General features: G+C 46.8%; 1 protein-coding gene across 1 annotated transcript in view; it reads right to left on the reverse strand.

Moving 5' to 3' along the window:
- myo16 (myosin XVI) overlaps positions 1-14,462 on the reverse strand; it is a 249,127-nt gene that overhangs the window by 218,499 nt on the left and 16,166 nt on the right. The window contains exon 2 of the mRNA XM_078402895.1: positions 6,973-7,227. Within this exon, the coding sequence (XP_078259021.1) occupies positions 6,973-7,227 (255 nt within the window). The remainder of the gene's footprint in view (positions 1-6,972; positions 7,228-14,462) is intronic.

Raw genomic sequence — 14,462 nt, forward strand, 5'->3', positions numbered from 1 at the left:
GTAAAAATTGTCCCTAGTTGTTGTAGGATAGTGTTAGTGTGCGGGGATCGCTGGTCGACGCAGACATAGTGGGCTGAAAGGGCCCGTTTCCACCCTGTATCTCTAAACTAAACAAAGCACACCACGAGTCACAGGCCTCCAGTCCGAAAAACAGCTTTCCACCATCACTCTCCCCTTCCTTCCACAAGACCAATTCTGTGCCAATTGCTATTGAGGGCGTGCAGCGAAGGTTTTTGCTATTGAGGGCGTGCAGCGTAGGTTTACTAGGTTAATTCCCGGAATAGGGGGGCTGTCATATGTTGAAAGACTAAAGCGACTAGGCTTGTATACACTGGAATTTAGAAGGATGAGAGGGGATCTGATTGAAACGTATAAGATTATTAAGGGGTTGGACACGTTAGAGGCAGGAAACATGTTCCCAATGTTGGGGGATTCCAGAACAAGGGGCCACAGTTTAAGAATAAGGGGTAGGCCATTTAGAACGGAGATGAGGAAAAACGTTTTCAGTCAGAGAGTTGTGGATCTGTGGAATTCTCTGCCTCAGAAGGCAGTGGAGGCCAATTCTCTGAATGCTTTCAAGAGAGAGTTAGATAGAGCTCTTAAGGATAGCGGAGTCAGGGGGTATGGGGAGAAGGCAGGAACGGGGTACTGATTGAGAATGATCAGCCATGATCACATTGAATGGTGGTGCTGGCTCAAAGGGCCAAATGGCCTACTCCTGCTCCTATTGTCTATTGGACTGGACTTTGAAAATGTATCCAGGTAGCTAGTTCCAACACAGAAAGAGGTCCTTCCAACACCTTGTCCATGCCAACCAAGATGCCACTCAAATGCTAGTCTCACCTACACTCGCTTGCCCCCATCTACCCTAACCTTCTAAACCGCAAGGCATCTCCATGAACTCCCCCCTTGATGCAAGATGCATGGGAACAATTGTGAGCAGATTTGGACCCCATATCTGAGGAAGGATGTGCTGGCTCTGGAGAGGGTCCAGAGGAGGTTTACAAGAATGATCCCAGGAGTGAGTGGGTTAACATATGATGAGCGTTTGACAGCACTGGGCCTGTACTCGCTGGAGTTTAGAAGGTTGAGGGGGAACCTCGTTGAAACTTACAGGATAATGAAAGGCATAGATAGAGTGAATGTGGAGAGGATGTTCCACTGGTGGGAGAGTCCAGGACCAGAGGTCACAGCCTCAGAATTGAAGGGAGCTCTTTTAGAAAGGATGTGAGGAAGAATTTCTTTAGTCAGAAGGTAGTTAATCTGTGGAACTCATTGTCACAGAGGGCTGTGGGGACCAGGTCAGTGGACATTTTTAAGGCAGAGATAGATAAATTCTTGATGAGAACGGGTGCCAAGGGTTATGTGGTGAAGGCGGGAAAATGGGATTAGGAGGCAGAGATCAGCCATGATTGAATGGCGGAGTAGACTCGATGGGCCGAATGGCCTAATTCTACTCCTACAACTTGTGAACTTGTAAACACCAGTACCAACACTGAGCCTCAACAGTTTTTTTTTCCGATTATAATTGAACTTAAATTTGGAATTTTTGCTCATTTTTTCCAATCAGAATTCAGCTGGTCTGATACAATGCATAACACCAGGTAATGATAAACGTTGCCATTTATTGAGAAATTAGTAAGAACAATCAGGAAGAATAAGTAGTACTTTATTTTAAACGGGGTTTTTTTCAAAAGGTAATTCCTGTTATAAGTATTTGGGCTGCTTCTAATTTATTTTAATTGCTTGTTTCTTTGCGATAAGCCCTTCAGCAGCACCAGGTTGCTGCAGCTGAATGTATGTTTAATGTGCTGTAAAATTCTGTTCCTCTGCATTGATTCACGGCAGATATTCAGTCGAGCTCAGTGTGGGAATGCTGCCTTTCAAGTTGGCGCTGGGCAGACTCACTAGTGCCTCTGCTCAGTGAGAAGGTGTGGTGCGTGGCACAGCGTGTGTGGTGAACTGGCAGTGGTGAACCAGAGAGGAGTGCTGAACTACTATCTACCAGTCTGAAGAAGGCTCTCGACCCGAAACGTCACCCATTCCTTCTCTCCTGAGATGCTGCCTGACCTGCTGAGTTACTCCAGCATTTTGTGAATAAATACCTTCAATTTGTACCAGCATCTGCAGTTATTTTCTTATATCTACCTCATTGGTGACCCTTAGACTATCCTTGATCGGACTTTACTGCCTTTACCTTGCATTAAACGTTATTCCCTTATCAGGGGCGGTCACGGTGGCAGAGTTGCTACCTTACAGCGCCGGAGACCCGGGTTCAATCCTGACTGCGGGCGCCGTCTGTACGGAGTTTGTACGTTCTCCCCCTGACCACGTGGGTTTTCTCCGGGATCTTCGGTTTCCTCCCACACTCCAAAGATGCACAGGTATGTAGGTAAATTGGCTTGGTAAATATAAAAAATGCCCCTAGTGTGTGTAGGATAGTGTTAATATGCAGGGATCGCTGGTCGGTGCGGACCTGGTAGGCCGAAGGGCCTGTCTCCACATTGTATGTCTAAACTAAACTAAACATGGCTGTACACTGTGAATGGCCTGATTGTGATCATGTATTGTCTTTCTGCTGACTGGATAGCAAGCAACAAAAGCTTTGCACTGTACCTCAGTACACGTGACAATAAACTAAAACTGCATCTGCACCAGGAGCAGACAGTCCACTAAGATCATATGCGCTCCCTCATCATCTTTTGCTCCAAGCAATGGAAACTATTGTCCCCTACCCCCACCCCTTGCCCTTTCTGTTTCACGGTATAGCCCTCAGCAGCCAAACAGCTTCCAAAGAGACAACTGTTCCAGGTGTGGACTCCTATATATCGGCGAGACCTCCGCTCAGTCCGCCTAAACCTACCTGAACTCCCGATTGCCAAACACTTTAACTCCCCCTCCCATTCCCACACTGACCTTTCTGTCCTGGGCCTTCTCCACTGTCAGAGTGAGGCCCAGCGCAAATTGGAGGAACAGTGCCTCATATTTTGCTTGGGCAGCTTACACCCCAGCGGTATGAATATTGACTTCTCTAACTTCAAGTAACCCTCTCTCCATCCCTCCCCCTTCATAGTTCCCTGCCCAGTCTGACTGCCTTCCTAATCACATTTAATCTGTATATGTTTTATTGCCACCTTCCCCAAGCTAACAATGATCTAGTCTACATTTTCCTTGAACTGCATCCCCTTTGATGTCTTGTTTTCACACCTTACCCTTCCATATCTCTGTGTTTTCCTCCCCCCCTGACTCTCAGCCCGAAGAAGAGTCTCGACCCGAAACGTCACCCATTCCTCCTCTCCGGAGATGCTGCCTGTCCCGCTGCGTTACTCCAGCACTTTGTGTCTATCTCCAGTGTAAACCAGCACCTGCAGTTCCTCCCGACACTAATCCTTCCAGGAAGGTGGTCCACGGAGAGCTGTGGGGTGATTCAGTGCTGGATTTGTGGCAATGTTGCTGGCACAGTGATGTACATCAACAGGGATGAGAGGAGTTGGACCAATTTCCAGCCCAAATTCCCAACGCACAGCAGTGGTTTCCCACCGGGCTCACCGACTGCATGGCAGTGCTGTCAATAATGTGTGTCTCCACACCTAACCCTCTGTTAGCACTGGTGCCAATGGCAGTCGTGTTAAGGGAACCACAGCATGGAATCTCACACTTTGGCCCACAATGTCTGCATGGACTATAGACAATAGACAATGGACAATAGGTGCAGGAGGAGGCCATTCGGCCCTTCGAGCCAGCACCGCCATTCAATGTGATCATGACTGATCATTCTCAATCAGTACCCCGTTCCTGCCTTCTCCCCATACCCCCTGACTCCACTATTCTTTAGAGCTCTATCTAGCTCTCTCTTGAATGCATTCAGAGAATTGGACTCCACTGCCTTCTGAGGCAGAGAATTCCACAGATTCACAACTCTCTGACTGAAAAAGTTTTTCCTCATCTCCATTCTAAATGACCTACCCCTTATTCTTAAACTGTGGTCCATGGTTCTGGACTCCCCCAACATTGGGAACATGTTTCCTGCCTCTAACGTGTCAAACCCCTTAATAATCTTATACGTTTCAATAAGATCTCCTCTCATCCTTCTAAATTCCAGTGTATACAAGCCTAGTCGCTCCTGTCTATGGACTATCGAATACTAATCGTGTCCAAGGTGGTACAATGTACATAGGCACAAAAAGCTGGAGTAACTCAATGGGTCAGGCAGCGTCGCTGGAGAAAAGGAATAGGTGACATTTCGGGTCACTTCTTCAGACTGAGAGTCTGGGGAAAGGGAAACAAGAAATATACACCGATCAGCTAAAACATTATGACCACCTGCCTAATATGCTGTTGGTCCTCCGTATGCAGCCCCATACGCAGCAGGGTGCGATGCACTGTGTATTGTGACACATTCCTCCCGTGACCACCATTAACATTTTCTGTGACTTGTGCCACAGTCGACCTTCTGTCGGTTCGGACCAGACGGGGTAGCCTTCGTTGCCCTCGCGCATCGATGACCCTTGGGCGCCCAACACCCTGTCTGTCGCCGGTTTGTGGTTTGTCCCTCCTCGGACCACTGTCGATCGGTACTCACCACTGCTGACCGGGAGCACCCCACAAGCCTTGCCGTTTCAGAGATGCTCTGACCCAGTCGTCTGGCCATAACAATTTGGCCCTTGTCAAAGTTGCTCAGGTCTTTACTCCTGCCCATTTCGCCTGCATCCAACACATTGATCTCATGAACTTGTTGTCTAATATATGCCACCCCTTGACAGGTGCCATTGTAACAAGATAATCAATGTTACTCACTTCACCTGTCAGTGGTCATAATGTTTTGGCTGATCGGTGTAGACGGAGATGTAGAAAGATCTCGAACAAATGAATGAAAGATGATAAAGGAAACAGGCCATTGTTAGCTGTGGGCTAGGTGAAAACGAGTTACAGACAATGAGACTCAACAAGACAACTTTGAAGCTGGTGTTAATTGGGTGTGGGAGGGATGGCGAGAGAGGGAAATGGTAAGGTTACTTGAAGTTAGAGAAATCAATATTCATACCACTGGGCTGCAAGCTGCCCAAGCGAAATATGAGATGCTGTTCCTCCAATTTGTGTTTAGCCTCACTATGACAATGGAGGAGGCCTTGGATAGAAACATCAGTGTGTGAATGGGAAGGGGAATTAATGTGTTTGGCAATCGGGAGATCAGGACTGAGCAAAGGACATCATGACAAGTCAAGTTTGTTGTCAAAATACAAGTATCTTAAGGAAGAGATGAAACAAAAATAACCATATAACCATATAACAACTACAGCACGGAAACAGGCCCATTCGGCCCTTCCAGTCCACGCCGACCATTCTCCCTGACCTAGTCTCATCTACCTGCACTCAGACCATAACCCTCTAATCCCCTCTTATCCATATACCTATCCAATTTACTCTTAAATAATAAAATCGAGCCTGCCTCCACCACTTCCACCGGAAGCCCATTCCATACAGCCACCACCCTCTGAGTAAAGAAGTTACCCCTCATGTTACCCCTAAACCTTTGTCCCTCAATTCTGAAGCTATGTCCCCTTGTTGGAATCTTCCCCACTCTCAAAGGGAAAAGCCTACCCACGTCAACTCTGTCCGTCCCTCTCAAAATTTAAAAAACCTCTATCAAGTCCCCCCTCAACCTTCTACGCTCCAAAGAATAAAGACCCAACCTGTTCAACCTCTCTCTGTAGTTTAAGTGCTGAACCCAGGCAACATTCTAGTAAATGTCCTCTGTACCCTCTCCATTTTGTCGACATCTTTCCTATAATGTTCCTTGTAGCTCCATCACATGCACATAAGACCTCTTTTCATTTGCTATGTTTATTCATAATTGTGCTCAATAAATATGGCAAGAAGAAATGGCAAACTTGTGAATGGATTTTGTTTTGTTTTTTTGGCCAATGTATTATAGGATGAGGGGAGATTCTCTCTCTCTCCTGCATGTTCCTTCTCTCCTGAGATGCTGCCTGACCTGCTGAGTTACTCCAGCATTTTGTGAATAAATACCTTCGATTTGTAGCCAGGATCTGCAGTTATTTTCTTATAGGATGAGGGGAGATCGAGGAACAGAGGATATAGGTTTAAGGTGAAGGGGAAAAGATTTAATAGGAATCTGAGGGGTAACATTTTCACACAAAGGAACAAGCTGCCAGAGGAGGTATTTGAGGCTAGGACTAGTCCATCGTTTAACAAACAGTTAGATTGGTACATGGATAGGACAGGTTTGGAGGGATATGGACCAAGCGCAGGCAAGTGTGACTAGTGTAGCTGGGACATTGTTGGCTGATGTGGGCAAGTTGGGCCGAAGGACCTGTTTCCACACTGTCTCACTCTATGACTCTATGACTCTATGACTCTAATCATGAGTCATATGGACAAGTATATGGAAAGATATGCAAAAAATGTAACAATAATAAAGGAAACAGGCCATTGTTAGATGTTTGTTGTGTGGAAATGAGAAGCTGGTGTGACTTGGGTGGGGGAGGGATAGAGAGAGAGAGGGAATTCCGGGGATAACTTGAAGTTAGAGAAATCAATATTCATACCACTGATTTGTAAGCTGCCCAAGCGAAATATGAGATGCTGTTCCTCCGATTTGCATTTAGCCTCACTCTGACAATGGAGAAGACCAAGGACAGATGTCCTTGACAATGGAGAAGACCCAGGACAGTTGTTATAAGAAAATAACTGCAGATGCTGGTACAAACCGAAGGTATTTATTCACAAAATGTTGGAGTAACTCAGCAGGTCAGGCAGCATCTCGGGAGAGAAGGAATGGGTGACGTTTCGGGTCGAGACCCTTTTTTCAGTCTGAAGAAGGGTCTCGACCTGAAATGTCACCCATTCCTTCTCTCCCGAGATGCTGCCTGACCTGTTGAGTTACTCCAGCTTTTTATGAATAAAGGACAGGTGTTAGACTATAGTATAAAAATCTTCCGGCTACTATACCTTCTTTATCATCATGCCTTATAATGGCCTCCTTGATCATGTCCGTGGACCTAAAGTGGACAGTTCTCTTCTTTGCGTGTTTGTGTTTGGATCCAGTCTGTTGCTGGAGCTTTTCCCGCTCGTAATAAGCCTGTACTTGGTCACATCGCATCCGTTTCACCAGCTGTTGCCTCCGTCCTGAAGGCAGTGACTCCAGTAAACACTGGTCGATTTCCAAATCTTGCGTTCGGAAAGCATTGCAGAGCTGGAAGCAACCTAAATGAAGAAGAGTGCCATTACAAATGGGAATCCACCAGGCGCAAACCTTTTATGTTATGGATCAATACTGACAAGTAGAGAATGCTTCATTAAAAGCGGCACGGTGGCGCAGCGGTAGAGTTGCTGCCTTACAGAGAATGCAGCGCCGGAGACTCAGGTTCGATCCTGACTACGGGCGCCGTCTGTACGGAGTTTGTACGTTCTCCCCGTGACAGGAAATGGTTTTGGGTAGACTGATGGGAGTGAAGGCTGATAAATCCCCAGGGCCTGATTGTCTGCATCCCAGGGTACTTAAGGAGGTGGCTCTAGAAATAGTGGAAGCATTGGAGATCATTTTTCAATGTTCTATAGATTCAGGATCAGTTCCTTTGGATTGGAGGATAGCAAATGTTATCCCACTTTTTAAGAAAGGAGGGAGAGAGAAAACGGGTAATTATAGACCAGTTAGTCTGACATCAGTGGTGGGGAAGATGCTGGAGTCAATTATAAAAGACGAAATTGCTGAGCATTTGGATAGCAGTAACAGGATCATTCCGAGTCAGCATGGATTTACGAAGGGGAAATCATGCTTGACAAATCTTCTGGAATTTTTTGAGGATGTAACTAGGAAAATTGACAGGGGAGAGTCAGTGGATGTTGTATACCTCGACTTTCAGAAAGCCTTCGACAAGTTCCCACATAGGAGATTAGTGGGCAAAATTAGAGCACATGGTATTGGGGGTAGGGTACTGACATGGATAGAAAATTGGTTGACAGACAGAAAGCAAAGAGTGGGGATAAATGGGTCCCTTTCGGAATGGCAGGCAGTGACCAGTGGGGTACCGCAAGGTTTGGTGCTGGGACCCCAGCTATTTACGATATACATTAATGACTTAGATGAAGGGATTAAAAGTACCATTAGCAAATTTGCAGATGATACTAAGCTGGGGGGTAGTGTGAATTGTGAGGAAGATGCAATAAAGCTGCAGGGTGACTTGGACAGGTTGTGTGAGTGGGCGGATACATGGCAGATGCAGTTTAATGTAGATAAGTGTGAGGTTATTCACTTTGGAAGTAAGAATAGAAAGGCAGATTATTATCTGAATGGTGTCAAGTTAGGAAGAGGGGATGTTCAACGAGATCTGGGTGTCCTAGTGCATCAGTTACTGAAAGGAAGCATGCAGGTACAGCAGGCAGTGAAGAAAGCCAATGGAATGTTGGCCTTCATAACAAGAGGAGTTGAGTATAGGAGCAAAGAGGTCCTTCTACAGTTGTACCGGGCCCTGGTGAGACCGCACCTGGAGTACTGTGTGCAGTTTTGGTCTCCAAATTTGAGGAAGGATATTCTTGCTATTGAGGGCGTGCAGCGTAGGTTCACTAGGTTAATTCCCGGAATGGCGGGACTGTCGTATGTTGAAAGGCTGGAGCAATTAGGCTTGTATACACTGGAATTTAGAAGGATGAGGGGGGATCTTATTGAAACATATAAGATAATTAGGGGATTGGACACATTAGAGGCAGGAAACATGTTCCCAATGTTGGGGGAGTCCAGAACAAGGGGCCACAGTTTAAAAATAAGGGGTAGGCCATTTAGAACGGAGATGAGGAAGAACTTTTTCAGTCAGAGAGTGGTGAAGGTGTGGAATTCTCTGCCTCAGAAGGCAGTGGAGGCCAGTTCGTTGGATGCTTTCAAGAGAGAGCTGGATAGAGCTCTTAAGTATAGCGGAGTGAGGGGGTATGGGGAGAAGGCAGGAACGGGGTACTGATTGAGAGTGATCAGCCATGATCGCATTGAATGGCGGTGCTGGCTCGAAGGGCCGAATGGCCTCCTCCTGCACCTATTGTCTATTGTCTATTGTCTATTGACCAGCGTGGGTTTTCTCCGAGATCTTCGGTTTCCTCCCACACTCCAAAGACGTACAGGTTTGTAGGTTAATTGGCTGGGCAAATGTAAAAATAAAATTGTCCCTAGTGTGTGTAGGATAGTGTTAATGTGCGGGGATCGCTGGGCGGAGCGGACTCGGTGGGCCGAAGGGCCTGTTTCCGCGCTGTATCTCTAAATCTAAAAGTCTAAATTTTAGTTTTTAGTTTAGTTCAGAGCTACAGCGCGGAAACAGGCCCTTCGGCCCACCGGGTCCGCGCCGACCAGCGATCCCCACATATTAACACCTGACACACACTAGGGACAATTTACACTTATAACAAGCCAATTAACCTACAAACCTGTACGTCTTTGGAGTGTGGGAGGAAACCGAAGATCTTGGAGAAAACCCACGCAGGTCATGGGGAGAACATACAAACTCCGTACAGACAGCACCTGTAGTCAGGATCGAACCCGGGTCTCTGGCGCTGCAAGCACTATAAGGCAGCAACTCTACTGCTGTGCCACCGTGCTGCCCTAATGCATTAATTCCTTCTAAATGCTTCAACTTTCTTTTAATTTGATGCAAGATGCAATGATATAGTGTTATATAAATAATCGAGTTTAAAAAAATGAATGAAAAATTGCTTCAGAATTTCAAATGCTGTTTTATCATCATAATGCAATTGACAATCAATCTTCTTTCCTTCAAAATAAATAAAAATAAATGAAACTGATAGAGTTTATTTGAAGAGAAAAAGGTCCAGCATCCACAATGATGTAGGTTGGAAGATCGGTGCTACATCATAGCTTATGGGAGGGCCGTTCAGTCATCTGTTAACAGAGGGGAAGAAGGTGTTCTTGTATCAAAGGGGGTCACGGTAGTGCTGCGATTCAGCTGCTGCCTTACAGTGCCAGAACCCGGATTCAATCCCGACTACAGGCGTTTGTCTATACAGAGTTTGTACGCTCTCCTCTGGACCTGCGTGGGATTTCACCAAGATCTCCGGTTTTCTCCCGCACTCCAAAGACGTACAGGTTTGTAGGTTAATTAGCTTGGTATAAATGTAAAAATTGTCCCTAGTATGTGTAGGATTGTGTTAATGTGTGGGGATCGCTGGTAGACTCGGTGGGCTGAAGGGCCTGTTTCCACGCTGTATCTCTAAACTAAACTAAACAAAACTAAGAGCATTGATAAAGGGGGAGCAGTGGATTCGAGGAAAGGCCAGAACACCTCAGGTAGGGTGGAGTCCATCATGGCACATTGTTGAATGGGAAGATGTTCTAAGAGAGAGCGATAGAAGGATGCGAACAGTGGAACTGGTAGGACAACACGAGTGAGGAAGGGGGGGGGGAGGGGGGGGAGGGGGAGAGAAGTGGGGAGGAATGCAGGAATCACTTGAAATTAGAGAAATCATTGTTGATACCGCTGGGTTGTAAGCTGCCCAAGCGAAATGTGAGGTGCTGTATCTCCAATTTGCTCACTGACATTGGAGAAGGCCCAGGATGGAAGTGGGAAGGAGAGTTAAAATGTTTGGCAACTGGGAGATGGTGCAGGCCAAGGCGGGCTGCGTGTAAGTCTTCAGCAAAACGATCGCCAAGTCTACTGATTGTAATTTATATATTGGTCTTGCCGATGTATAAGGGAGCACCGGATACAGTAGATGAGGTTGGAGGAGGTGCACGTGAACCTCTGCCTCACCTGAAAGGCCTGTCGGGTCCTTGGATGAACTCAAGGGAGCAGGCATAAGGAGGTATCATTTATTGTATTGCTGATTATTGGATATTCATTTGTATGTTGTTGCGTTAATGGATCTGTATAGCATTTTAGTTTAGTTTAGTTCAGAGAAACAGCACGGAAACAGGCTTTTTCGGCCGACCAGCAATCCCCGCACATTAACACTATCCTACACCCACTAGGGACAATTTTTACATTTACCAAGCCAATTAACCTACAAACCTGCACGTCTTTGGAGTGCGGGTGGAAACCGAAGATCTCGGAAGAAACCCACGCAGGTCACGGGGAGAACGTACAAACTCCGTACAGACAGCACCCGTAGTGGGGATGGAACCCGGGTCTCCGGCGCTGCATTCACTGTAAGACAGCAACTCTACCGCTGTGCCACCGCCACGCCAAAGTAGATACGAGTTTCATTTTCCATTGGTGGTACTAATGACAATTACACGCTCTGGACTCTTGAGCCTGAAATCAACAAAAAAAAATTCTGAAGTGTTTTATTGTCATTTGCCCCGAAACGGAACAATGAAATTTTTACACTCAACAGTAAAACAGATATGATTTCATGAGTGATAGGAGTAGAATTAGGCCCTTTGGCCCATCAAGTCTACTCCACCATTCAATGATGTCCCCCCTCATCCTCCCAAACTCCAGCAAGTACAGGCCGAGTGCCGTCAAACGCTCTCCATACGTTAACCCACTCATTCCTGGGATCATTCTTATAAGCCTTGCAATCCAACCTTTTGGGAATCATGTGCCAACACTCACAAAATCCCTTTGCACCTCCGATTTTTGAATTCTCTCCCCATTTAGAAAATAGTCTAAGCCTTTATTCCAATGTTGTCCAAAATGCACGGCTCCACACTTTGCTACACTATATTCCATCTGCCACTTCTCTGCCCACTCTCCGAACCTGTCCAAGTCTTTCTGCAGAGTCCCTGCTTTCTCTGCACTACCTGCCACTCCACCTATTTTCGTATCATCCACAAACTTGGCCACAAAGCCTTCAATCCCCTCGTCCAAATCATTGATATACACCGTGAAGAGCAGAGGCCCCAGCACCGAGCCCTGCGGAACTCCGCTGGTCACTGGGAGCCCACCAGAAAAAGCCCCCTTTATTGCCACTCTTTGCCTTCTGCCATCCAGCCAACCTGCTGTCCATGCCAGTATCTGCCCTCTGATACCGTGGGCTCTCATCTTTCTTAGCAGCCTCACGTGTGGCACCTTATCAAAGGCTTTCTGAAAATCTAGGTAAACAACATCTACTGGCTCTCCTTTGTCTGTCCTGCTATTTACTTCCTCAAAGAATTCCAACAGATTCCTCAGGCAAGATCTCCCCTTCACAAAGCCATGTTGGCTTCAGCCTTTTATGTTGTGTGCTTCAAAGTACCCAGAGACCTCATCCTTTATAATGGACTCTACTATCTACTGAAGTCAGGCTAACCGGCCTATAGTTTCCACTCTTCTGCATTGCTCCCTTCCTGTACAGCAGAGTAATATTTGCTATTTTCCAATCATCTGGAACAACTCCTGACTAGTAATTCTTGAAATATCACTATTAATGCCTCCACAATCTCAAAAGCCACCTCTTTCAGAACCCTGGGATCCACCCTGGGTGGATAAGAAGGTGACTTATCCACCTTCAGACCTTTCAGCTTCCACAGCACCTTCTCCTTAGTCATAACATGGTCCAATAACACTGCTGCGCTGGTCAAGAAGGCACAGCAATGACTGTTCTACCTGTCTGGAAGTCTGGAATACCCCAACAGCTGCTGACGACCTTCTATGGCTGCACATTAGAGAGCATGCTAACACATGGCATCGCTGTGTGGTATCTCAGCTGCACGGAGGTAGAGAGGAAAACTCTTCAGCGGGTAGTCCATAGAGCTCAGAGGACCATCGGAACACAGCTACCAGCCTTGGAGGGCATCTACAACACACGATGCCTCAGAAAAGTCACCAGCATCCACAAAGACTCTTCACACCCCTGCAATAGTCTGCTCGAACTCCTTCCATCGGGCAGACGATACAAGGCCTTCTACGCCCGCACCTCCAGACTCAGGAACAGCTTCATCCCCAGGGCCATAGCTGCTATGAACCGGTCCTGCTGAGCCGGATGGTCACATCGCACAGTGATCCGGCACAGATCTACTTGCACTTTATTCTGTTTTAAAACTGTTACAATCTGTTTAGTTGGGTTGTTGTTGTTTAAATTAATACTGACTAGCTAATTAATTTATTGCACCGTATGGGAGGCGCATTCCCAATCTCGTTAGAATTTTTAGATCTCGTTAGAATGTCCCGTTAGAATTTTTTTCCTCTGTGGAATGAAAAGATCCTGCATCTTCCGAACTATTCCCAGAAATTCCTGCCATTGCTGCCCCACTGTCATTCCTGTTAGGGTCCTTTTCCAGTCAACTTTAGCCAGCTCCACCCTCATGCCTCTGTTGACAGCTTCTTCAATCTGAAGAAGGGTCTCGACCTGAGACGTCACCCATTCCTTCTCTCCTGAGATGCTGCCTGACCTGCTCAGTTACTCCAGCATTTTGTGAATAAATACCTTTAAATTGTACCAGCATCTGCAGTTATTTTCTTATACTAATTTGCTCAACAGAAGTACCGATTTCTACTCTCAGATTGCAGGCTGAATTTTACCACATTATGGTCACTACCTCCTAGTAGTTCCTTAACAAGCTCCCTAATCAGGAAGCTGCCAGAGTAAGTTTAGTTTAGTTTAGTCATATAGCGCGGAAACAGGCCCTTCGGCCCACCGGGTCCGCGCCGACCAGTGATCTCCGCACATTAACACTATCCTACACCCACTAGGGACAATTGTTACATTTACCAAGTGTAGATCAGTGCATGTTCCTTTAACATAGTGACCTCACCACTACTAACCACTCCCCATGGTCTCTTGTATAATTGTAGCTTCCCCACCTCCAGCTCGCTCTCTAGTTCCGGTGATGACCACGGACAGCTAGGGCGTAATGTGTGTAGTGCAATTAATAAAGATATTCAGTAAAAGACTCTGCGTACGAGGGACGTCCTTTTACATGGTGTCAGAGCGGTAGACTTGCGTCTCCTGTTTATCGGTTTTTATTTTATTATTTGTTCCTCCCAGTTGTGTCCCCTCCTTCCACTTTGCCATGGCTCCCTCGTGTCGTCGTCCGGACACGCTCGTTTTTGATGGGGACATAGTGCACCGCTGGACTGTCTTCCAGCGGGACTACGAACACTATATTGCGATTGCCCATCCTGATGCAACTTCTGCAGTACAGGCTCACCTGCTCCTCAACCTGGCTGGTCCGGAGGCAATGGAACGCTATGCTTCGTTCGATTTCGTCCCTCCGGAGGACCGCAACGACCCGGTATGTCTCATGGCCAAGTTCACTGCCCTGTGTGATATACCCACCAATAACATTCTTGAGCGTTTTAACTTTTTCACGCGTCGTCAGACTCCGGGGGAGCACGTTGACGCCTTCATTGCTTCTTTGAGACATATGGCTCGGCGGTGCCGCCTTGAGGCGATCACACCCGACGAGATGATCAGGGACGTCCTGGTCAACGGCCTCCTAAACTCAAAGCTGCGTGACGAGCTCCTGATGAAGCCTGACCTGTCGCTAAAGGACGCCGTACATGCCGCACGCATGGCCT

Source organism: Rhinoraja longicauda, chromosome 7 (assembly GCF_053455715.1).
Source record: "Rhinoraja longicauda isolate Sanriku21f chromosome 7, sRhiLon1.1, whole genome shotgun sequence".
NCBI classification, from domain to species: domain Eukaryota; kingdom Metazoa; phylum Chordata; class Chondrichthyes; order Rajiformes; family Arhynchobatidae; genus Rhinoraja; species Rhinoraja longicauda.